At 36.9% G+C, this 26,788-nt stretch overlaps 1 protein-coding gene across 10 annotated transcripts in view; it reads left to right on the top strand.

Moving 5' to 3' along the window:
• RAPGEF2 (Rap guanine nucleotide exchange factor 2) overlaps positions 1–26,788 on the top strand; it is a 180,730-nt gene that overhangs the window by 90,687 nt on the left and 63,255 nt on the right. For 4 of the 10 annotated variants that reach the window (XM_032185983.1, XM_032185980.1, XM_032185982.1 and 1 more), the window contains exons 5-7: positions 2,907–2,982; positions 5,487–5,654; positions 8,302–8,319. In XM_032185983.1, coding sequence (XP_032041874.1) covers positions 2,907–2,982; positions 5,487–5,654; positions 8,302–8,319 — 262 coding nt within the window. Of the gene's footprint in view, positions 1–2,906; positions 2,983–5,486; positions 5,655–8,301; positions 8,320–20,743; positions 20,855–21,000; positions 21,730–26,788 lie in introns of those variants that run through there. The other 6 variants (XM_032185985.1, XM_032185981.1, XM_032185984.1 and 3 more) reach the window with 4 other exon arrangements.

Genomic DNA, 26,788 nt, shown 5'->3' with positions numbered 1-26,788 from the left:
CCTCCTTTTCACTGGTTACGTGAGTTCCACGCTGATAATGTATTTTCAGTAGTAGTTTGAAAGTCATGGTGTTTAGCTGGTATGTTGTGTCTGGGCAGAGACCTGCAACACGTAAAATGTTCTCTGGCCTTGATTTACTTGTCTTCTTGCATGCAATACTTAGTAAAGTTTATGGTTTGTTTATAGTATGAAGGGCTTTGTGGTCTTTGGTCAAAGGTAGCATGGATGTGTGGTGCACTGTGTGCTCTGACAAATGTGGTGGTGTTGTAGGAATCTGAGTGAAACAGCAATGACATGGTTATTTGCTGCAAGACTTTGTGTGCTTCTGGAACAGGAGAGTTTTCTCTGATGCAGTAATTCAATGTGTGCCTTCTGTCATAATATGTTGGTTACCTGTTACATTGTGCAGAGGGTTAAAATTCAAACAAGTTGTTGGGAAGAGTAGAACAGGATGTCCCAAAATGCTACTTTTTCTTCCTACACTTTTTGCTAAAGCCCGAAACTTTTGGATGGTAGCAGTGATTAGCAAAGTGCAGAAGTTTAAAGTTGATGCTTACAGACAACAATAGGAGAAGAGGAAACTGTCAGGGGGGAAGGTGTGTATGTGTTTTCAGCTGAAATTGGTGTTTTCTGTGAGGCTAGAAAATGTGCTGGCAGAAACAATGTAGTAGCATGTTCTAGACTAAAATTAATGGCTGCAAGCAAAGAGGGAATGAGCATCCGCAAGAAGAAAAAAAAAAAAAAAAGTATTTCTGTGGTTTTAGTTACAAAATCAAAAAAAAAAGTGACTTCCTAATCTCCACTTTTATTTTACTTTTTATTCTGTTTTTCAATCAATGAAAAACTACTTTCCCTTTTCTGTTCCCTCCCTTCCCCATGAGATTTTAAGGAAAAACTGTGCCTATGGATCAGGTTAATGACCAAGAAAATAAGTTTGTCACTTTTTCAGTGGTCTAATGAATCAAGATAATGGCTTCATTTTCTGCTATCTTTAAAAGTAGTTGAAATTCTATAAAATTCAAGATGTCATTGTAGAGTAGAGCACCCTGCGTTTTGTTGCTGGACTGTAGAAGGAAGCATGTGTTTGCCTCTAGGAAAATATGCATTTTGTTGAGAGACTTCTTTATTGACTGTTTCTTTTCAAGAGGCTTAGTATTCTGATTTTTTTTTTTCTATTGTAGAAGTCCCATGTACCATTAAACACGATTATTATTTTGATGAATAAGCACAGCTGGAATTTCTTTTCAATATCTGACTGCCTTATTTTTGAGCTATAAACGTGCTGTTGTCAAGAGATTAGCCTTTGGGGTAGTGAGTTAAATTGTTCATTTCCACTAATCGTCAGACGGGACAGACATGCAACTGGTTAGACATGCTCATCTGAATGGTGTACGAGCTTCTTCTGTTTTGCTTATTGTGAGATATATATATATATGTGTATATATATATATATGTATATATATATGTATATATATATGTATATATATACATATAAATATTATATATACATATAATTTATATACATATAATATATATATATATATATATATATATATATGTAAATAAAAGTTACTGACAGTTTAAGTGCGTCATTGTGCCTGTGCGTTACATAATTGGTTAAAATTCAGATTGTAAAATCTTTGAGTCTGGTTTGTAATAATTGTCTCCTGAAATTCTTCAAACCCTTTTCCTATGTCTTTTATCCTTGCATTCTCATTTATTTTTGTATGAAAAGATGGGTACCCACACACACTTACCCAATGTGGAAAGGAGTATGGATACGGGAGAATAAGAGGAAATAAAGTTGGCTTTTGAAAAGCCTGGGAAACTTTCAGAAGTTCAATACATAGCAAATAGCTCACTATCAGCCCTGAACGTAGGGACGAGCTGAAGTCGTGCCCAGAGAGCTGTACATGGGAAGGTTTCCCATGCCTGCTGCAGTGCCGGGTTGAAGAAAGGGAGAGGCTAAGTAGTTAAGCTGGCTCTTAGAAAATTTCAGAGCAGGTTTGTAAGGGCAGTCTACAACTGAATTACCATGTTGCCTATCGTCTTGGCTGCAACAGGAGAGATCTGAGTTAGCCAGGTGCAGAGGGACAGGGAAAAGCACACACTCTAGAAACAAACTTCAGCTGGTTATCTTTTCCTCCACCCTGACCGCATATCTAGCACAGGAGGGCTTGTATTTCACTGAATTATGTACTGGCTCTGCGCTGCACCTCTGCTGCTGCATTTCATGGATTCTTTGCGGTTGAGCCTGCAGAGAGAGAGACGTTCATTTAGTAGAGGCAAGCACTTCAGAACTAGAAACTAAAATAGCTATTTTATCTTATTGGAAGAAAAAACATTATCATGCCTAATTGTTGCAGTAAGGTAGGAATATATAATGAAAGGCAGAACATACTTTTGCCCTCATCTAATCAATTTGGGAATATTCTTACATTCAGCATATTTATTTTCTTAATTTATTTTGAGTAAAAAGGACCTATTGATCAGTTCTTTTAGTTGATCAGTCTTTTTATTCTTCCCTTGGTGTGCTAGTTAGCTTTCTTTGTAGAAATGGAGATGGCTTAGGTAACTTAATACTGTAATGCCAGAAGAAGACACTAGACCAAACTGTCTAATGTAGTTCAGAATCATCCATGCATCTTAAGCACCCAGTACTTGACTGACACTTGCTTTAGTGCTAATGGAATTATTTAGCAGTTGCTCTTAGTAAACTATGTAAATCAAAAATACACTGGTGTCCATGGGTAACAGTTGTGTAGGAGGACATGCACATGGAACTGCATTGTACAGAGGTATGTATATTCTTTCTATGCTTTATCATTTATTTAAAATATAAATATGCCTATGGATTGCATTGTGGATCTGATTTCTGTTCTGATGGAGGTGTTTTTGTTCTTCAGTTTTGGCAAGCGTTCTGCAGGAAGCTTCAGGCGTGGCTGTGAATGCATTGTTTTAGAGCCATCTGAAATGATTGTGGTAAGAATATTTTTTATTCAGTTTCTTTTTTTTTTTTTTTTTTTTTCAGAGTAGGATGTAATTTTACAGACCAGCTTTGGTAACACTTCAGTTTACAATAAAACTTAGAGTCTTTTATTTTGCCATATGAGCTTTATAAATCTAAGATATCGTACATAACTTTCTTGCCTTTTCTTGCACGTATACTTCAATGGAGTGATAAAGGCATCTTTTTTTATACTGTTGTTACATTTGCTTTTGCAGTTTCCTTGTAAAACTGTAGTTTGCTTTTTGCTAGCAGAATAGTGGATTAGTTTTTTTTTGTTTTTGTTTTGAATGCTGCCTCACTCATTGGTAAGTGTAAATGCTTTACAGTATTAAACTCTAGTTAGTTTAAATAATTGTTTGACTGAATTAAATTTATTTTCAACTGTGAGGTTTTAGGAAACAGTTCGAATATTTTAAGGTACTGCCAACTTCTCTACATGAGTTATTTTGTTAGTGGTGTCTGCTGTAGTCCAGTGGCAGAACAGCATCCATCCTTGAAGGCTCATGGGCTCATGATTTTTTAGTCCTCATTTGAGGGTCCATCATGTGAACAAATGCACAGTCAGTAAGCTGAAAGCTTTTTGCTGTGTTGCTGAGATAGTGATCATTTCACAGTACTGGTGTGACAACTACTAAGCCATGTATAGATCTTAGTTCAAATATAGACTGTGACATTAAACATTTTCCTAAAAAGTGACAGTTTTTATAAATCTTGGAGAAGCCCAGGAAGTTATAGTATAGCTTTAGGCTTACAGAAGAGAGAAGTTACTTAATTTTAACTCTTAAAAAGTACTTTAACTTCCCTTCTTGTAAATGCAGGCATGATTTTGTAGGTTCTAAGCACTTTGATCTCACTTTAAACAGATAAAGCTGTTTGTATAATGGTAGCTTTTTGTCACCTTTGGGTCATATCCCTCCTTCCAATTCTACCTCAGAAAACTATCTTATGAATTTAATTCAATACAGCGAGAGACATAGAAGGCAAGTGTGAGAAATGCAAATCACTTTTTCCTTATCCCTAAAGCTGTCGGCAATTCTACTTTGTTTAGAAGCGGCTAAATTATTCAACAGCAGCCCATTATTATCACCCTGTACTGGCCCCCTGATTTACCTTGCCAGCTTGTGTAACTGGTATCTGACCACAGGTCCAGGAAATGTCGTATTGTCCCAGGTTTGTTTTCTGGATGGAGGGGTACTACTTAGCTGGTGTAGTTATATGCACGTCTGCCTATCTTGTGCATTGCTACCTCAATAAGTTGTGAGGAAGAGGGATACAAAGAAGGGGCATATGGAAAGAAGCTGACTAAAGAGGAAGATAAAAGTAGGAAGCTTCTGTACAAACAGACACTGTTACCATCTCCTGGAAAACCAGAAACTGTATTTGTGTGTCCCCGTCATCTGTCCGTGTCTGTGTCCCCTCCCCCCCCATTGTTATGCTGAAAATTATGTTTAGTGACATGAGCTGACAAATATCCACTTCTGGTGGATTCGTTGCAATATCTTGGGAGTTTTTGTCTATTTCTTTTCCGTATTGAAATATACCAAGGACCCTTGCTAGGTGCCTGAAACTCTTCTCTGCATCTTCAGAAATACAGTTTAACCCTGCAGAGTAGATCGGAACTGAAAAATGAGTTAACTGAATCCCATGTATAGCCAGTGCTGATTTTTTTTTTTTTTTTCTCATTTCCCTGTTAGTGTAGAGTAAGGTTTCTGTTAGTAGGATGAACGCAGAAGAGATGGTCACTTTCAGCAGAAGAGATGGTCACTTTCAGCCAAATTACTACAAAAAGATTGTTCTCTTTCAGGAAAACCAGAATTCTCAGTTCAAAAATTTCCTTTACAGTGTGCTATTGTGTAGTAGCTTAGGACTATGCCTTTTGAAGAATCTTAAAATTAGAAGCCTAGCTTTATATTAGCATATACCTAATTGTTATTTTTATTCTTCCTGCTCTTATTTTGAAATGATTTGGTTTTATGTAGATCCAGTCTGTTAGATTTGCTTTTTATATGCTCTCAAAATATTGAAGTAAATAATACTAAACAGTGCTGCCTACTGAAGAGCAAAGCCTTTGCCATATGATGGTTAGGAAAGATCCCAAGGGACAAACGTAAGTCAGTAGGAAAACTACCAAGTGCTGTCCCATACAAGTTTTCTTTTCAAAAATGTGGTTAAGTGTTTATATCTGTGCAAGAGAAGAATTGAGAGGGGAGGGAGGAAACATTTTTTCCAAAAATGGTCATACTCAGTGCTTCTGTTTGTAGCAATAATTTTTTATTTTTTTTTTGTCCCTCTGGGCATTTGATTTTCTTTTTTGTTTTAGTAATGGCTTTGCTCTTTGCAATGCAGAAAATGCAAGAAACAGTGAACTGCCTTTTTTTTTTTTTTTTTTTTTTCCATTTGAAATAGGATTTGTTTCTAACATGGAGGAACAGTTTTATTTCTTTTGGGAAATGACACTTGCTTGCATCTATTATAGGTTGATTATATGGATGAAAATGAAGAATATTTTCAGCGCCAAGCTTCTCATAGGCAATCTCGAAGGAGATTTAGGAAAATCAACCAAAAAGGGGAGCGACAAACAATTATTGATACTGTTGATCCTTATCCTGTGGGGAAGCCACCTCTACCTAGAGGCTACCATACGGTAAGCTGCCTGTATTTGTTTCACAACAACATAAACAGTAAAACTGTTGAAAATAAAAGTCAAAATGGCTATAAGTGCTGGTATTTTTGAAGATGGGTGTTTTTGCTGGGGAGTTTCCCCTTAAAATATTGTGAATTTGGCTCCATTGGCTTATGTCTTAGTTCTGAGTTGAAAGTGTTTTTTTTGACTGTGATTGTCATGCATTATTTCTTAGCATTCGAATCACTACTTGGAATTGTGAAAGAAACTGTGTTCTAATTTCTTTTTGATTATAGGTTTCAGCACAAATAGTGTACAGTGCTATTGGTCAGTTGATGAAGTGCTCATTCATGTATATGATAACAGTTGTTGCCTGAAAAGGACTGTACTGCGTTGCAGTAGACCAAATTCTTGGATTAGTTCTGTTATTTCTTCTTGGAATCCAGAACTTAATTGTCAAATTAACCTTTATTGATGGTCTGCCTCAAGAGCCTTTTATATACTTGGTTTCAGTGAGCTACATAGTCTCTCCCTCATCAGGGAGATCACTTGGTCATTTTACTTGCTTTCTTTTACACGTATTTTGAGTAATCTTATATATTGAAGGCTTGCAGGCTTTCTCTTGGGATCAAAATAATAATTGTTACTCTACAAAATGTTTTGTTACATAACTTTCAAACTGGGAAAAGCTCTCCTAGATTAATGTTTGGTATTGATTACAGATGTAAGCAAAGTACTGGAAAAGCTGTTTGTCTTTGACTCGCACTTGATTGCTTAAGCCCCCAAATCTGCAAGAACTGTAAAGGCATGGGCATAAATAACTTTGTGCATATTTAATCTCAGTGAGTTCATTTGGCTCAGTTTTGCACAATGTAAGCCACATGCATATAAATTTGCAGGATTAGAACTTTAGTTTCTAAAATACCTTCTCTGATCCAATGCAGAGTTGTAGGCTTTTTCCATTTTTCCTTTATCCTTATTCCTTGATTTGTTTGCCAGTTCCCTGTATATTCAATGTGTGTCTGTAAGTCTGTAGATGTTTGATTACATCTCCTGTTAATTATACAGGCTTTTCCTCATGTGTTGAATGATTACGTCTTATGCCAACAATTTGTTTTTTTGTTTATACAACAGCTTTTAATGGTTTAATTTTCAGTGCTGTTTTAATTGCTTCTAAATTTATTACGGATTGAGCCAGTTCACTTGGTTTGAAGATGAAACATCCTACTGATTTGTTTTTTGAAAAAATAAAAATGTGGAATTGTGCTTTGTAGGAGTTACAAGCACAGGAAGAATTTTTCTGTTGATGTTAGATGTGTAAAGAGCTTAGTAAGCCATTCTAGTGTGATTTTTTTTTTTTTTTTTTTTTTTTATCTAATACGAAGGGTAATATTTAGATTACACACAGTGCCATTTGCATTGGTAGGTCCATGCCTGTTGTATAAATTTCACTTTAGGTATACATAATGAGTTTTTCCAAGTTTAACTTCAGTACTAAGAGCAAAAGCCCATTGTGTACCATTTTGTTGTGTGAGTTCATAATGATTTTGTGTATGTGTTGGCAAATTCATTGCAGAGGGATTTCATATTGAGTTGGAAGAGATTGCCAAATAAACTGTAAAATTTGCAATAATTTCAGTCAAATGTTGCTTTAAAAATGTAATATGATGTATACGACTCACTCTGCTTTTTTTTCAAAGCAAATATTGAGTCAAACAAAACTCAAATGAGTTTTACAGTGTAGTAAAGACTGTCTCCATGCTGGCCCATTCCCTTCTATTTTTACAGTATTTGGTGATCTTATATACATTGTTCTCCCATTCACTTCTATTACCAATTCCTTTTCTATTGCTTCAACCACGTGTTAAAGACTGCATTGTCTTTTCTCCCTTCCTATTTCCTGTCCCTTGACGTTATATTTTTTTAGTCTTAATTTTTGGAAAAATCAACTAAAGAAAGCGGATGTGTTAGAAACACATAGGAATTCAAAGCACGCTGTAGAACAGATCTTGAGGTCTTGTCACCCATCTATCCATTGGTCAGCATCTGTCAAGGTCTCATCTTCGGTTCTACTTCTGAATAATCTAAGCAGCATTAAAAATGTAAATGTACAGGTATTGCGGTAAATAATGACAAAGGGCAGACTGAAAATGGATGAATACAATGGATTTGTGTTCAGGTTTGCTCTTCATTGTGGATGGGTTCTGGTTTAGGTGTTAGATACGTGAGACTCAATACAGCTGCTTTGATAGCATTCTCAAAATTATAATCGAATGTGTAGTTTTCTTTTTTTGTTTTATTTTCTAATCTTTAGTTACCATGTAGTATGAACTTTTTGTTGATTAAATTATTAATACTTTATTTCCAGTAGTTTCTGAATGTTTTTCTTCAGAAAGTGTTTTCTGAGGAAAGTTTTATGAAAATGCAGAGGGAAGTATTAAACTATCTTAAATGGAAATGCATGGCTGTGCTTTTCAAGAAGTTAAATGCAGTGCTCTTGGTTGTGGCATGGCTTTCTGCACACGAAGCCAACATGTAGGGGACAGCGGGCCCTCACTAACATGATTTTAACATTATCTTCATAGTGGTGGAATGTACTATGGCATGTCTGATAATGTTCATCTTTTCCTTTCCTCCTATATGGCATTCATTTCATTTTGGCTCACAGGAATGCACTAAACCTCAGGTATTGTAACTTACTGTGTATGGTCCAATAACAATGTACTTGTGGGTTTGCAGTGTGATGTGTTGATGCTGATGCAATGTTCCGGCTAAAAGTGCCTCCTAGCCTTTGCTTTGACGCTGGAGCAATTTCACTATAATATTCAAAATGTGGAGTAAGTGTGGAGTTTGGTGACAGCACAATACCTCTTGCCTAGCCTGTTTGACCTTTCTTCCTTGCTTTGCTGTCATGTGATTTAGCAAAAACAGATTAATAAGCAAAGGATACACATGAAATAGTAGTTGACAGACATTTTACTTATGCATCTCTTCTATGACATAGAGGACTTAATCTTTGATTTCTGCTTCCAGAAATAAGGACCCTTGTAGCTGTTTTGTACCTTTGTCCCTAGAACAGGGAAATGGAGTGTGACAACATGAGCACAAAAATACATGCTTGCAAAAGTGACTAGTGCTTTTTTTTTTTTTTTTTCTGGTGATGTGTACCGATGTGGTAAAAAGCAGTCAGATTTTATAGACTCCTACCGAAGTATAATGTGACCATTTTTTGAAAGGCTAAAGGACTGGGCACAGGCTTGCCAAGTTAAGGGAGGAAAGTGTGCCCGAGTGAATAAAGTATTTTGGAATGGCACCAAAACACATAAAGTACAGTTTTGACTAACATCAGATCTCAAATGCAGTCAAAGAAATTTGAGGATCTGAACCTCATCTTTGGCACTTAAATTGCATTTGTCCATGCCAAAATAAATAAATACTAAGCATCCACCAAATCCAACATTTGATAAGAATGTGTCTTGTCAAGCTATTAAATGTCTCCACTGTTACGCATTGAGAAATTTCTTGTGATGCAAAGAACTGAAAACAAAACTGTTTTCTTTACCTCCAGAATTTTTCCTTTCCCTCAAATATCACTTTGGTCAAATTTTCTGGTATTTAATTAGGAAAGATATTTACTTCAAAAGTTTCTTTCATATCACGTTGCTCAGTTAATTCCTTTGAATGACTTCAAAGGATTAGATTTCAATATGGTTCTAGTATCATAGGCATTGACTTCTGTGCTGAAACTCGTTGTTCAGTAAGTATGGTACCTTCTGTGTAGGAACTCAGTTCCTTGAGATCAGCATTCACCAGTTTTTCAGTGGAATGTGAGTCCATAAAACATTATGGCTAGTAGTGATAATGTACTCCTCAAGTTATGATATGAATTTGAAGTACTTCATAATGTTTTGATAATTTACCCTACAGCTTGAAGTTTGAAATAATGAGATTTCTAGGGGGGAAATTGGAAAATTGAAATCTGAAAATTGAGATTTCTAGGGAGAAGAAAATACAAACTTCATTATGTATTGAAATAACATGATGTCCTTTTTGACATCATTTTTACTTTGGTAAAATTTGTTCTGATAAGTTCAGGCCAAGCTGTTTTTACTTGAATCTGGAAAACCTTGTTGAGATCTTTTTTGATAGAAAATAACTTTGTTGCTTGTTCTTACTGTATTTCAGAAACTGTTTTTAATAACATCTTCTGACTTAATAATAGGAATCGTATTTTAACTTTGAACGTGGATTGTCGTTTGCATGTACGTTTACTGAAGGCTATTTAACCCTGTTTGATTTAGCCTTGGTTCTGAGGGACTTGACTGAAAAGGGGGTGAGCCTGATCTCCTGAGAAACTGTAGCTTTCCTATTTTATGTTGATTTTTTTTTTTTTTTAATTTAAGATAGCATGGTCAATTATAGGATGAGTTTAAAACAGGGTGGACTTTTCTTGCAGTATCTTATCAGCAGTAAGCTTTGTGGCTGCTCTGTGAAGACTTGGTCCTGCCACATCTGAGTGTTGCCAAGCTGGTGGTTATAGGCCTAGTGCATGACAGATTTGGTGTAAGATAATGAAGTTCATAAAAGAAAAAGAACTTTGCTCAAGATGAGATGCTGTTCTTTAGCGGTCTAGAGGTTGCAAGTAGTGATTTATAACTCCTTGGTTTGTTATAATCTGTCCCTCCTGTGCTTTTTGATACTAAAATTAGGCTGTGGGCTTCTCCAAGGCTGTGCTATAGTCTTCACTTTGCTACAGGTAAAGCATCAGAGCTGACCAGGGGACTTTCAGAGAGGTGCTGATAGGCCTGTAGATAAAATGCTGAAGCACCAGTGAACTGTCCTGAACAGAAACGGTAGTGTGTGACTTTTCCTGTCTGAGAATCTGTGCAGGTTTGAATTAGTTACCAGATTTAGGAAAACTGCTGTGAGTGCAGCCTCAGCCAGGCTTATCGAAGCTAGAGAGGTTCCTGCACAAGGTCCCTTTACCTTCAGGTGGCTTTCTTGTCCCATTCAGCTTGAGATTCACAAGGGGACATCTGGTTATTTTTTTTGAATCACCTGAAAATTTGAACGAGGAGAGCAGGAGATGAGCGGGAGGTTTTGGGGGGCTTTTTTAAGTATTAGAACTTGGTCATTTGAAAGTCAGGAGCAAATGAGCAAGTTGTAGGAACCTTGCTTCTTGCTATAGCTTACCTTGTAATGAATAATCATTGGCAAAAACTTGCCTTTTTTCCTAATGATATTTCTGTTCACATTATCTAGTGAGAGTCTAAAAGTCCTGGACTGAAAGTATATCACAGAATCACACAGAATTTCCTAGGTTGGAAGAGACCTCAAGGTCATCGAGTCCAACCTCCAACCTAACGCTAACAGCCCTCCACTAAACCATATCCGTTGTTTCTATTTTATGGAACAGAATTGCCATTTATTCACAAAAAATTGCATTATAAGATGATGAGCAGTGTTTTCTTGTGGTTAATACAGTAGGTCCAAATTTGAAAGTACTGATTCTAATCCAGGACTTCGTGAGAAATGCCCAATGTAATTTTGGGCAAGATTTGATGTTAAAAAACAGCATGTTATAATTACTTCTTTGTGTGTGTGTGTTTATTGTTTATATTGTATAATATACATTTTTGGTTCTTTTTCATGGACCATTTCAAATGATCATGAAATAATGTAATGTGCTTGCTTCTCAACGGTGTAGACTGTTACTGTGATATACCTTGCTACTATGTATTCTTGTTCACGCATTGTATTCTATACAGTAAATCGATGCTAATATCTTAGTCTTAATAATATAGAATTTCAGTCATTGTAGTTTGAATCAGTTGGAACAGTTTCCAGATGAGAAGTTCCAGATAAGCAGTTCCAGCAAGAACCAGACTTGTTCTGTTTGTGGTTTTGAAACATTCATTTCAGTAATGTAAGCAGAGAAATAGTCAAACCATAATTGTACTAAATTTACAGTTTATTATCTATAGGAGGCACGATATGCAAGTACGATTTAATTGCATGTTTGCACAAACAATACGTGTTTGCATGAATTAATTTGTATTGATACAATCTTCAGTTTAAAATAACTTATTTAAAATAAATTCTATTTATTGTGCCTTAATGGAATGAAAAAGAAAGTGGCTAAATGATTAATGCTGTCACATGTTATTGCCCTTTTACCAGGAGGGATATTTGTTCAGTTGCTTTTGTCAGCATGCAAAATTCAGCATGTGATTTCAAATGATGCAACTCCTCTTGTTATTCCATGATGGTGATCCTCATGATTTGGAATGAGGTGAAAAGCTGTACATCACACTAGGAAGTAATACAAAATACTAATTGTGTACTTAGTCTGTGTATGTAATATTTTGAATACGTGCAGTAATGCTAATTCCTGAAGTGTATGGTTGTATTATATATGAAAGGGTATTTTGAAGTGAGGCACATTAGAAAATATGAAAATTGTGGGGTAGTACCCGAAATACAAAATTCCTGAGAGAGTTTGGGCAGTGCCTGCTGACATCTTTTGTACCAGGGTTACATATTTCTTTATGGGAACATCCACAGATAATGCTACATGACAATATGTAATTCCCATCCCTACATTCTGTATTTTGTGGCAAAATGCAGGCTCTTGCTTGCTTCCTTCATCTGTGCTGTAAGGAAATGTTACTGTTTGAAGTACTTCATTATATTATGTATTATTGTTAGTATATGAGCAACACTTTTTATGTGGCGTAGCACCCAAAGTAAACCCGAATTGTTAGATCTTCCTCCTTTTAGAAATGCCTACTGGCAAACTAATGCAAAATTAATGACATGCAGTGTTATTTACTCAACTTGCAGCTTCTGTCAAAGGATGTCTATTTTTGTATATTACATCATCTCTGCTGCAGAGCTCATGCATCCTTTGGGATTTACTGTTCTTTCATTCCTTTTAGAAGGGCTTACATTGATATTGTAACTGGATTTGTAGTTGTGATTGGATTTGGAAATTCAAAGAGTAGTGCACTTCAATTTATGTAATATTTTATGCAACTGAGGTGTCAGTAATTTTACTGACAGTTTGATTGTTTCAGATACATTACTGACACTGGGTCTTGTTTACAGCTTGTAGAGTCTGACAGTACTTTATGACCACATGCATGTGAAGCTTTGGTTAATAATAGCATAATTTTCCCATATAACGTGAAGTTTTTCTGGTATTTCTGAGTTGTGATGTGCCTTCTTTGTTATACAAAATACTGCTTTTCTGATATGGAGAGTATAGGACTAAATGCGAGGTTTGTCATTAAAGCAGAAAGCTGTTCATGCAGCAGAAAAATAATTGTTTGGTAACGCTTTCTGAAACTGATCATTGCATAATGTAGCTAATCACACATATGGAATTTCTACCACTTAAACTTGATTAGAGTTGAAGTATATTTAAAAACAAAACAAAAAAACCTATGTAGTCTTAAATATTTCTTAAATAGCTTAATTAGTATAACATTGTTTTAGAAACAATTGCTGCATATAGAGTGCATACGGGGAAATGGACCTACATATGTATCATATTTGTATAATACCAACACAAATCCTTTCAGTATTGGCATCTATCTACAGATGAGCATCATGAGTGATGCTCCTAATGTGGATATTTGCTCACTAAAGCATAGAAAGAAGCTGCCAGTTCATTTTCCCAAGTAACTGAGTGTATGTTATGTCATCTGTGTTTGACATAGTGCCTTAAAGATAAACTTACTAGCGTTTGGTGTCAATCTGTACACAAGACTCTGTTTCTGAGAACTAGTAAAGGTGCTTTTGAATTTGATTTGAATCTTTTAAAATTATTATTTTGAGTGCATTCAAAGCTGGTAAAAGTAGTTTAGGTATCCTGAGCAACTAAGAAAGTATATATAGAATTGAAAATGGGAAAGATGGATTGTTGCAAATCCAGCAGATGAGTTGTTCTTTCACTTTCTATTTTGGATTTGCAAACACTGTCTTAGACCACTGACTGGCTCCTTAACTGGTCTTGTGATTTTTCAAGTGGGGGAGGGGGACAAGAGTGTTTCTCCACATTTTGAAATATTGACATTATAGTCATGCTTAATGTCTCCACCAAATGTTGGAACCTATTCCAGCACATTCAGATGTGCCCCTTCCACCATGAGTTTTGATGTGTATCAGATGAGTTTGAAAAAGAAGAAACTAAAAGCGATCCAAGAATTTAGTTATCAAACAGGAACTGTAAACTGCAGCTCCTGGCTGCTGGTTTAGTGACTCAAATCTTAAGCATTGAATTGTAGAAGTAAATCAGAATAGTGACAGTAAATTAGAAGAAAGTTGCGTATAGTGAGTTTAACGTAGCTTAGACTTCCATGCGTTTGAAACTTTGTACAACTTGCAACTTCTCTATGTGGAAATAATGCTGAATGTTTCGTAGAAATTTATACTTAGGTCTCTCTTTGAAAGGTGTAATGTTTTTTGACTTTTTCTCTCAAAATAATTTGGGTCATTTTGACAATTATTTCTTAAAAATAAGGGACAGTTGAAGTTGTATGGTATTTGTTACTGATGTAAGTGAAAGATCTGGATAAATATTTCTATACAGTTGCTAGAGTACAGAGATCTCAGAATATGATAGTGCATGGTGTATATTACACAAGGGAAGATACGCAGGGACAAGAGGATAGAGTTCTCCAAAAAGAAAATGATCTTACGCTGCTAAACTGTGGTGGTTTTTTTTTTTTTTTTTTTTTTTTGTAATGCTGATTTTAATTGGGAACCCCTGGAGTAGGCTCCAGGGAGATTCTCCCTGGATAAAATTGTGGCTGGAGAGAAAAACAAAACTTATTTCCTTCTACCAAATATTTGAAGTGAATGGAAATCCTCTGTTACCGCACCCAGCCCTTTCAAAGTTCAACTTCCTTAAAATGCCAACAATACATAGTTAGTTACCTTAGGAGATGTCCAAAAAACAGGAGGATGGACAGAAAGGACTTGACATCATATATGGCAGCAAAAACGACACACGATTTCCATTATTGGGGGATCTGGAAACCTAGTAGAAAAGGCTTTTTTTTTTTTTTTTTTTTTTTTCCGCCAGTTCCAGTATGTGTTTGCACTTTGAGAACACAGTAATGAGAGTTTCAGATTTTCTTTTAAAGCTTCGAAGTAAATGTAAGAATAAGTGTTAGAAAGCAGTTTGCTTAAAGGAAAAATAACCTTCTACTAGTTATTGGCAAGAATAACCTGCCAAAATCTCGCAACGAACAACAACAAAGAAACAAAATAAACCCACCACAATAAACAGCTAGTATTTAGAGGAGATTGGGAAAAAATCTGGGTTTTGTTTGTTTTTAATCCATTAGTGTCTAATACCAGAACATTAAATAATTGTTCCCATGCCCTGGTGGTCTCTGTTGCATTGAATTATGTGCCAGAAGAAGCATCACTGCAGTTCGAACATGCCAGCTTGTTGTAAATAACTGTTACAGGACACAGTGGGACTGGTGAAGAACATAATGGGCCAGAATTTGGGCAGTTAACTGACCTCAGAAAAATACCTGAGGTTTGTTCTTACCTTTAATGATGCAGTGGTAGGATACATGTGGAAGAGGTATACAATTATCTGTCTTAAGTAAAGTTTTACTGCACAGAGAACAGTATGAAATTTTGGGCGCACCCCACATAAATGAACCCATGTCCCTGGAATTCCTGCTGTGAAATTGGTATGGACACGATACGAGGTTTTTCTCTGATTCTTTTTTTCTTTTTTTTCTTTCTCCTCACCGAGCTAGTAAGGATATTTGTATCTCAGTAGTGAACCTCTGCCCAAGCAGGTACGGATGTCATGGTATTGTTTAGACCTGGAAAAGGGGCCTTGTCAGATGTGTCATCATTCTTGACCTTGGAAGAGTGTTTGCTTTTTGGGTTTTGTGCTTTTTTTTTTTTTTTTTTCTCCACAGTTTAAAAGCAGAAGGCACATTTTCTTGTTCTTTGATTTGATTAACATTATTTTAAACTCTTACACCAAAGTGAGAAATTTTTGTGAGCGGTGAGAAGAACTTCAGCTGTACTATCAGACTGCGTTTTCCACTCCTAAAGTACTTTACACAGTTAAGGAAACTAATCTGTAACAGTTCTGCCAACTGGAGTCATTAATACCTCAAATTTCAATGTCTAATTCTTAGCATTAAGGAATGATAACATGTGCTTTTAAAGGTGTGTTAACTGCATTAAACTTTAGGCTTATGTAACCGATAACCCTTTGCTTTATGAAAAACAGGTAAATTAGTTAACCATCACATTATAAAGTTACTTTGTAAAGATGCATGGTAAAAATATTTTCCATCTTACAAATAAGACTTAACACATGAGACCATAATGTTGTAGGAACACAAAATGTGTTCATTTTTTTTTTTTTAATATATATAGAGAGAATTAAAGAGTAATTAAATACGGTGTCCAGAGAAAAGTTTCTCTGTGCTCTGTTACAGTGCTGGGCCTTTGGTCAAGTAGGCTTTGTAAGGTGATTTTGATGCTCTGAAAATGGGCCACTGCCACATTTGGAATGAGTATCCATCAGCTACAGTTTTTCTTCATGTCTGTTTTAATATAATTGTCACATAGCGGAAGAGACAATTTGATGGCAAGTACTTTAAAAGAATTTTTGCGTGCCATCGATCTCAAAGCAGGAGTGAACAGAAACTTTGCTTTCCTGCCACCAGAGCTGTGCACAGAAGGTGACAAATCAGTCTGCAGTCACAGGGAAGAGTGGCAGTCTGCGGCACATCCACCCAGCTGAGGCACCAGCCTGCCTGCTCCGGGCTTGTCATTATTTTAAAGATCCGGATTATAGGTTCATCTGCAGCAACAGCTCAACAGAAGGGCATTTGTTCAAATGGTCTGTAACATGAGTAAATGTGTTATCAAAACAGCACACGTCGGTCCGCTGTAACTGTTGCTTTGGTGTCGCCAGTGGTGTGGTGAACATCAGTGTAATGATGATGCCACAGTTTTAGCAACTAAAAAGTTTGATGAATGCTGTTGGTTTATCAGTGAAATGGTATTTTAGTCATAATAATTCACCCTGTACAATAAATGTGGTAATTTTCCTTTATGCAACAGAGTTTTATTTAAAGTTCTCGGAGTTCTAGAGGGAATGCAAATAGGTCAGGTGTGTCTGTATGATCAGATGTCTGCCTCGTGCTGATAAACAGGAACTCGGCCCCATGAAACTGGGTCATGTGGCTGGCGATTTAAATTACTGGCAGTAAGTTTGTCTAAATACACTAGGATAAGACTTTTGTATTGTATGGGGCATTGAAATGTATTGTGACACCTGGAGTGAGCTATTGTTTTGGGTTTATTGGTTTCTGTTAGTATCTTTAAATCCAATGGGAGCCTCAGATTGTTATTTAGTGAACTCTCTCATCAGGATAGTGGAAAGGAAAGAGCACTGACATTATAAAATTCAGAAGCATGCTCCTGGGAACTAAACAGTCCTGTGTCCAGCAGCCCTGAGCTTAAAGAACAGTTACAAATGTTTGTTCCTTTCCATGAGAATGAGGTGGTGGGGGGGGATAGTGAAGATGGCATCTTTTGCCTTACCTTTTTCAAAATTATCCTTTTGCACCCTTTGGTTTAGGTGTTTGTAGTCTACCTACACCCGTGTGTAGTATCTGTGAAATAGTCCTTTTGCTAAGAATGTTTTGGAAGCACACATAGTGATTGTGGGTTTTGTGCCTTATTCTTTGTATTTTGTAGCTCTTCATTTATTAATATATTTATTTTCATTTTTCTAGCTACTGAAGTCATGATGTGGCAGTAAATTTGATGACCCTAGAGTATTTTGCTGTCTTTTGCCTTAGATTTTGAAGAAGGATATTGAAGGAAACTCATTTATGTTACTTTATGTTGCCTTTAAAGGAAAGGGGAAAATATGCTAATACCTTCTGGTTTTGAGATACTTCAGGAAAATGTTTTATGTGTACGCAATCTGTATAAAATTTTAAATACTCTTGCAAATAGTTGTGCTTTAAAACGACTTGAAATTGAAGATTTGCGCTAATCTGTTGTTGCAGCATTTTTCATTAGCCTAAACAGGTTTAATACTCCAAGCACTGTTGTCACTGTTTAGGAGAATAATGTCTGTGAGAGGTGACATTCTGGAATGTAAAATAGTTTAGAGGCATTAGTCAGCTGGTACATGCTGTTGAGGTCTGCATCTATTTCCACCTTAAATTTGAAGTTGTTGTTTATGAATCCTGAATTCTGTCCAAGGATATCCAACATTTGTAGTTATTTGCCAGGATTTTATTTATTTACAAATTTTGCATTTTTTAGGAGGCTCAGGGGGAGATGCCATCTTTCCTAGACATAGAATAATTTGAAAGCTGTTGGGGATAGCTCGTCATGTCCATTTATTGCAGATCTCTGGTTCATTAGCATCTCGCTTCAGTCACCTAAAATCATTTGCAAAAAACTTTTTGCTCTTTTCAAACTTTAAATCTAAGCAAGGAGTTCATACATGAGTTTTGAAATACACATGAAAGTAAGGTTGTATTTAGGTTTTATAATAACTACTCATACTTGTTTATGACAGGCTTTCCAGGATATATTTTTTCTCGTGTCTCTGACTGATTTACGTTGCCTTCATTCATTCCAGAAGGTACAAAGATTCATTGAGCTTCTGTTTTATTAATTTTTTTAATGAAGTGTAATTTATATGTGATTATTTTTTGAACTGATAATGGAAAGTACACCTGATTATATTGCACCACTGTACCTGGAAAGTAACGGAAGTGGTGACAATTGAGGAGAAAGTAATAGGGGAATGGAATCAAACATTTATTTCTTGAAATTGTTTTGACTCACAAATTGCTTGAGTTGTGCTTTCTATACCTAATTACATAAATATCACTTTTCACATTCTGAATGAAGAGTTGTGTTTTTATATTCTGGAAAATCACCAAGTTTTCATCAGTCTGATTCATGTGAACATCAAACAGACTGTTAGGTTGTTCTACGTTTTGTGTTTGTTATATGAAGTATTCACTTAGTTTTCTGACAGCAGAGTAGAGACAGATGGTAGTGACCAGCACAAGTAGTAAGGCAGCATGTCAGGGTATTGCCACCTGGAAGCGTTCTCTCTCTTTTTTTTTTTTTTTTTTTTTTTTTTTGATGCTGTTTTTAGGTTTTTGTTCATGCTTTCATGTTATTCTTCAAGGCTTATGCCACTGATACGTAGGTTAGATTTTGCTTGGAAATACCAACTGATGCAGGGTAAGATAAGCGTTTGTAGCTCAGTTAAGGACATGACGGAGTCCAGAAAGTGGTGTGTTTCCTTCCTACGCCTGCAAGACACATCTTGGCACAAATTCAGTTCTTCATGACTTGAGCTTAAAACGCCAAACACAAATTCCGCTCATGATGTTAACTGTAAAGCCACCAAATCAAGGTGGTCGTAATTGTTAACTCTAACTACAAGTATTTTTCATTTTGTACTAGACAGGTTTTGTCTGAGTTAGTTGCAGCAAATAACTTCTATTTCTGGTCAGGTCTTTGTCAGAGAATTGATGGTGCTCAGCATTTCACGGTTTTATGAGGCTTTAGCATAATGTAATGTTTTAAAATCACCTGTTGGTTACACTGGCACATCACAAACACTTTAAAGATTCTGATTTTTGTAATTCAGTCATTTAAAGAATAATTTATCTTTAAAGGAAACTTTTTAGAATATATTAGAAAACCAAGGTCACGAGTGTCATTAAACCCTCATAAACATAAATATGTTTAGTTTAATATGTGCTGTGTGTGTAGTGGTGTCCTTGGAATAACTGCGCAAAAAAAAAGACCAGATTCAGTTTCACTAATTTTTATAGCCTCATTTACTAGCAATCACTGTCAGTATAGAAAGAAATCGCTGTGTAACAAACTAATTATTAGCGGACGTGTTATTTTGGTGAAAGGCAGCTGCAGATTGCGTTACGTAGTGTTCGTGTTTATGCCTATGTAACAACTATTAAGTCCCCCCCCAGCTGTTGTTTAAAAAAAAAAAACAAACAAACAAAAAAAAAAACTTTGAAGTTGTTTTTAGCACAGATGGTCTCTGATTTTAAAGAACGTGAGGTGGAGTTGCTGAGAGGAGGGCTCCATCTAATGCTGGGGCCTGGCGGGTGGGAGGCCTGCTCAGGCCCGCCACGGTGGGCTCCCCGCGCCCATTAGGTGCAGCCATCCACAGCTGGCTGCCGGCCTCTTCCTGAGCTCAGCCCCGCTGCCTTTGAGCTCCTCTGCAGTGTGGTGCTGCCACTGAAATGCTGTGCATCCCTGAAAATGGGAGGGACCGGGGAAATTTCTCAGTTTAAGATATGGTTCCAGGCAGGGTGTGCGTGTGTTATAAAAGCCATATGTATGTCAGCCTCTTCCAGGTCTTGCATCCCCTTTTTATTTTAGGGGGGTTTGTGTAGTCAGTGTGTGCAGAGAAGCTAGATCCGTACTTGGAAAGACTTTAAATGGCATTTTAAAAGGTTCCAAACATTTACGGGCCACAGCCTGTGGATATCTGTGGCCTGCCTAGCAGTGAAGCAGCTGACAATTTGCAAGCGCTCATCAAGTGCACTGTTTATAAATACTTGATAACAGTGTTTACAGCTCTGCAGCGGCACTCTTTGGGTGGGGGAAAAAGGGGAGGTGATGTCAAACCTTCTGCTTTACCCTCATCTTCATGGAAAGTCCTGATCAGCACAGGGTTTGTGGAGGTAAATGTTGGTCCTTGCTCCTGCCCTGGCTCCGGCGGTACCCTCAGGAGCAAGCCACGAGTGCATCCCTCCCCTCTGGGGCTGATCCAATCTTCAGAGGCTGATACGATACAGGCAAGCGCTTGTTGTTTTCTCTGCATTGTCCACCTCTACCTTAATGAGTGAAATGGTTAAGTATCGGAGGGGGCGAGCCTCGAGGAATGTCTTCCATTTGACTTGAATATTTTGGTGGATAAAGGGAGAGGGAGGGAGGGAGAGAGCGAGTGAGAAATGCACTTACATCACTAGGACTGCATTGAGTGTGCCTGTGCAGGTTAAGAGACAGACTACAGTGTCTTTGCTTTCTGCAGGAAGCAGCAATGCCGTTTGTATCCTAAGAGGAATTTTTTATTTAGAAAAGGAAGCATTCTTTCTACCCAGGAAATGGCTTTCCTTGTGCGTTGCTATGCCAACTGCCTGCAGCCATGGTCTTCCAAAGTAAGCACAATAACGTAATTATATTGGCGTATTGCATTCAGACTCATGATTCTCTGGGTTTCTGTGTGTGTGTGACTGTGTTGTATTTCTGTTTCTTACTCTCTTGGCAGTAGATGGGCTCGTCTCGATTGTGAGGAGTGGGCGTCATAAAAATTAAATGTCCATCAATGTCACGCTGCTGAGATTAATTGTGCAAACTTGGTTAGCTGAGTGGAACAGAGATCACTGGTCACTACTCTGTCAGCATCATTAGCAGCCAGGGGAGGAGGTCCCTGTTCGCGTGCGCTGCCCTGATTTTGGGGGAGTGGAGGGTGGCGGTGGGAGGCTGCGTGTGTGAGTGTGTGTGGTTGCAAATGAAACAGGAGTATTAACAATGCTTGGCTGAATGCTGGAGGCTGGTTCCTGCACCCTGACTAATATAATACTGTATTAAGCCTTTTTGAGGGAGTCTCTGTGCAGTCAGCCATTTTAGCTTTTTTCCTCCTTTTTCTTTTCTTCCCATTCCTCTGTCTCGGGGAATGGTTCTGTTCCCTTGGATGAATGCTGGATATGTAGGGTTTCATCAGGCTCTGTGCACCCTGACATGCTTAGACTTTCAGTGTTACAAAAATGGAGACTAACGCTGTCGTTTGGATTGCTTCTCTGCACTACAAGTGTGAGGGGGTTTTTGAGCTTACCAGTAGTGACACTTTTAGCTCCAGCTTGGTTTCCCCCCCCTCCGCCTCTTTTTAATTTAATGCTGTAGAGGGTGACTTGCCATCCATAAGAAATTGGTACATGATGTGTAAATTCAGTTCAGCTTCTGTTTCTTCATTATGAAACCACTTGCAATCCCGGCTAACCATGGAGTTATGGGCCAGCAGGAGAAACATTCAGTAAGTATTGCAAATTCTGTTTGTTCTATCAATAACCTGTCACGGGCGAGTTGCATGGAAATTGAAACTGCTTGTCATCCTCCTCGTGTACTTCTCCTGATTTGTGAATTTAATAGTGGGGTTTTGAGGGAAAGCAGTACCTGAGGTGGCATTAGAATCTGTGACTGTGTTTAAGATTGTTTTTAATTTAGAAAAGGCAACTCTCTAGGTTTTTTGAATGTTAAAAATGTACTCGGAAAATACTGACATACTTTCCTTGGTCAAGAAGCTGTGAGCGTTCGGTTAAAATCTGTATGCATTTGTTAAAACTTTAAAGAAATATTTGAGCTGTATAACAAGTGATTTAATTGTAGTTGGTGATAAGAGTAGATTTATTCTGTATAATGTACGGTGGTGGTGTGCTGTTGCCTTGTAGCATGGCGTTGAACATCTGTGATAGACTTATGCTGAAAATGCAGAAACTTTTAGTAAAACACTGCATGAACAAAAGGCATAAGTACTGATGCTTTATAATTGATCCCATGAGTCAGCTACACCTTTGTCATGCTTTAATCCCATAGGCTGTCCATGTTTATTGTTTGTGAAAAATGCATTCATAAGCAGAACAGCAAACATTATTTAACAAGGCCTCAGGTGTCAGAAATTAGAAATTTACATTTTACTTTATAAAAAGATTCTAGAAGTACAGATTCCTATCACTTAGTTAACACATATATATCTTCATGGTAGATTTTATATGATTTGATATAATTTTCAGTTTCTTGAAAACCTTTCTACATTCTGTGCATAGAGGGTATGTACTAGAGTGTGCATGGGAATGTGGGCAGTATGTTCAGCATATACAACTAACAATCGTAAATATTGGAAAGATGTGATAGCAGGAACTTTTTCAAGGAGGAACATTTTCTTTACAAATCAAGTTTTTATTTTGTATAGAAATACAGAAAATAAGCTAGAAATATTTCAGAACGTGTCTAGTGAATTTTTTTATGCATACAGCAGTTTCTTGTTGTAGACTTTGTTCTTCTCATTTCTTTTTAATTACATTCTAAGTATAAAGCAGTTCATGTTACCAAATCATTGGGAGTTCATGAAATATTTAGAGCTTAACCTAAAAAAAAAAAAAATGCACACAGAAAACCCACACTTCCCTGCGTCCTGAAACTCAAGTACTGAAGAAGCTGAAATAGAATAGGATACCCTAAATTTGCAAATTGAAAGAAAATGAGAAAGCTGCATATGTATTGTTTTCCCTGTTCTTTTTACTCTCCAGAGAAGGTTGATGAAAGTTTCTGGATTGATTCTGGTTAACACAAGGTCTGGTTAATACAAAATAATAGCTTATAAATGAGGGAAAAATAACTTGGTATATTAGAGGCTTTACATTCCAAGGTCTGACGTGTTTTAGATGCATTACTCTGAATTAATTACAGATTAATCCACAGATATATTTCACTCTGTGGGCCAACATATAAGAATAATGAAAGAGGAGAGATAAAAGTATCACTTTTTCTTACAATAAACTAATTTTCGTATGTCAACATATATATAAGATAAAGAAATAGTATTATGACATAGGGCTGGCACACAACTGCAGATTTTGCATTAACAAAAGCCATGGTGAAGGGTTTATAAGAAGTTTAAAATGAAACTGTTAGGATACAGTGAAAAACTCTACTTTGGCAATGAAACTCTCTATGCTTGTTCTCCAGAAAAAGGATTTTTGTGCGGAAAATGGGACTGAAAAATCACAGTTCTTTGTAGATAGGGAAGGCAAGCTCAGAGTTTTGAGGTATATGGAATTTGTCTTCCTTTGACATAAAGGAAAACTTACTGAATTAATCATTTTTGAGAAGTTATTTTCATGCTAGCATGTTGCCAGAATCCTAAATCTCTTATTGATGTCTGACAGATCTGATTTCAAGAAAAGAGCTGTAATTACTTCTGTGACATCCCACCTATGGTCTCACAGCTTGATTTGCTGGGACAATCTGGAAACGAATGCAAAATCTCCAGTGCTCTGTTTCACATAAAATTCTGCGAAACAATTTTAGCTAATGCTATTAAATCTTAATTTAACACTAGTTTAGTAGGCAGTGCGGGATATGGGTTAAGTTTACTGGTCTGTAGAAAATGGCATGCAGGATGGCCCTGTTGTGTTCATTGTGCTTGGAGTGGAGGGAGGAAAAGTGGAAAAAGCATTCCTCTTCCCAGATTACTTAATGTAAGAAGTAAAAATCAGTGGCATCCATCAAGTGTACAGGTCCACATGCCTCGTCTTTCATAAATCGGATAGGTTTGAAGCAGCAGCCAGTATGGTGGTGGTGGTTGCTCTGTGGGTGATATTCTGTGACAGACAACCACTGTCGTCTGTGAACAGGGAGTGAAGGCTTGCTGGGGGGGAAGATGGCAGAGAAGGTCCCCACAGTTGACTCAGGCCTTCTAAAATGTTCTTTCTATCTCATTCCTTCTTTCCCCTTGTATGTGTTGTCTGTAGGAACTTTACTCAACACAATTAAAAAGAATATTAAAGAGTGATAGGAATAATGGCTTTTAAATTATAACTTGAGACACACAGTTCTTTCAAGAGTGTGTAATGATTAACAGCTCTTGGAGTCGCTTATGCTCAGTCTGTAAGAAAGGGTAAGTTACTTTTTGACTTTGGGTATTATAGAAATGAAGTCTGCAAATAAAGGGTATGTTTTACTGGCAGCCCAGTGACTCTCCTTTAGGGATCGTGTAGCCGCTTCAGTCTTTTGATGTCCTTGACCTGTCTTGAATTACTGAAAGATATTGAAAGCAATAAGTCAAGTCTTTGGCTTGCTATTGCAGTATTTTAGTCCACAAAGATTTGTGACCCCATGCTAGGGGCCCTCTTGCTCCCTGGAATGAGATGGAAATGAGTGGTGTTTTGACGAAGTCTTGGGTTGTAATTGTGCAAATAAGGCTATCTTAATTTGTTGTGCAGGAAGAGTGTTGATTGGGATGCTTGCTTAAGAAATGTAAAACTTTACAGAAGTATGTCTTTTTGTTTCTGGAAGAGATAATTAGTATCGGCTTAGAACTCAAAGAATAAAGGCAGCCCGGGATAGTTGCTTGTCCTTTCAGAGAGCATCACAGCATAGGGAAGAAGGGTGTAATGGTGTGATCAAGTGGCTACACTTGCTAAGCTGAACAACCTGAGCTGACCTCATACCTGGATGTTTTTTAAATATACCTGGAAAAATACACTATATGATTTTTTTCACATGTATATGAAAAAAAAACAACAATGACAAAAAACAAACAAACTAAAAACACCTTCAACTTGGAAGAAACCTGCTATCTGCTGTAGCTGATGATGATTGCGAGTTTATTCATTTTAGTAAATTGCATCACACTGGGAATTGATACCATTTTTTTTAAGGCACCTCTATTTTGGTTCCTTATTGAAAAACAAGATTTCGATTTTGCACCTTTCTGATTATTACTTTCCCTTTTCTTAATACATTGGAATATAAAAATATTTTTTTCTCTGCAGACCAATAACGGAGTTGTGGATTTTTCATGTGATTAGGAATAATTATTTTGCCTCTTCATAGGTGTGTTATCTTTAATTGTACATGGCCACGTACAATTTTCTTCCACAAGATTCATCTCAAGTTAGATAGCTCTGGTTTCTATTTGATATTTTGCATTAGCTTCATTGCTCAAGTGGCCAGGTTGTGTTTATATGGCATACTGATCAAGTCCTACTCAGAAGATGAAAGCATTAATTTTTTTCCTTCTCTGGCTTTTTGGGGTGTTTGTAACAACAGTGTTAATGTGATTCATTGAAGCAGTGCAGAGCGGCATTATCTTCATTTTTCAGATAGTTCTGCTGAAGCAAATCTTTGGCAAGGACAGTTTAGAAAACTTCACATACTTATTTCTCAGTATAGCTTGGCCTTAGTGCTCAAATTACAGATTTTATCTGACTTTTCTGTGTTTTGGCCCAGCTCAGGCACCCATGGTCTAATGATTGTCTGAAAGGTTGATTTTAAGTGACTTGCCTGGCATTGTACCAGAGATCTGCAGTAGAGTCTGGATAAATTCCTGTTCTCCAGGACAGCATTTAACTGCAAATTTTCTCAGAAGCTTATGATTGGCACAATTTGGGTCATTTCGTATGAATGACAGTGAATGCATTAGTGACCCATGGAGATGCCAATGAAAACATCTTTGGCACATATGAAATGTTGTGCCATCTTTCTGTGGCTGTTTCAAGGCCTTGGAGACAGTACAACACGTGTTTTATTTTTAAAGTATATGTGTATATATATGTGTGTGTGTATGTAGACATATATAAAACTCCAGCCACTTCTTTTTATATATATATAAAAAATCTGTCTTTGCCTTCTTAACTAGTAGCTGAAATTATTCATTTCATCATAGATGGTTGGCATTGAAAATCTGTAATTTGAAAAGAATTTAAAGAATTTGGAATGGTTTAGGTTGGAAGTGACCTTAAAGCCCATCCAGTTCCAATCCTCTGCCATGTGCAGGGACACCTCTCACCAGACCAGGTCACCCAAAGCCCCATCCCGTGAACACTTCCAGGCATGGGGCATCCACCACTTCTCTGGGCATCTCTAAGGTAGTAAAAGTTCAAAAAGAGCATGGGGAAACTAGCACTATCGATATTACCAGCTTCATTTTACATTCCAAAGTGACCAAAACTAGTGATTGTGTTAAAGTGCTTATAAGGTGGCATTTATGATGGTGCACACTGAAAGGTGTCATTTATAGCTAGAATACAGATGTGAACCTGGAAAGTCAGCTCCTTCTGAAATGTTATTTTAGACCAACTGACTAATTCTATATGTTATTACTGAGTTGTAGGCACTCCTGCCTTATCTTCGAGCATGTTAAAAATCCAGCTAATATTGGGAGCTGATGATACCCAGCAATTAAAAAATAATTACAAAATCCAAACCTCTAAAGACACAAAACAAAAAGACCTTAAAGCCCTGAAGGTACCATTGATTTGCTTCTGATTTTACAAGTTAATAAATTCAGCAGAATAATAGAAGCTCTGAAG

This window comes from Aythya fuligula, chromosome 4 (assembly GCF_009819795.1).
Source record: "Aythya fuligula isolate bAytFul2 chromosome 4, bAytFul2.pri, whole genome shotgun sequence".
In the NCBI taxonomy this organism is placed as follows: domain Eukaryota; kingdom Metazoa; phylum Chordata; class Aves; order Anseriformes; family Anatidae; genus Aythya; species Aythya fuligula.
This window is presented reverse-complemented; position numbering and strand designations above follow the sequence as displayed.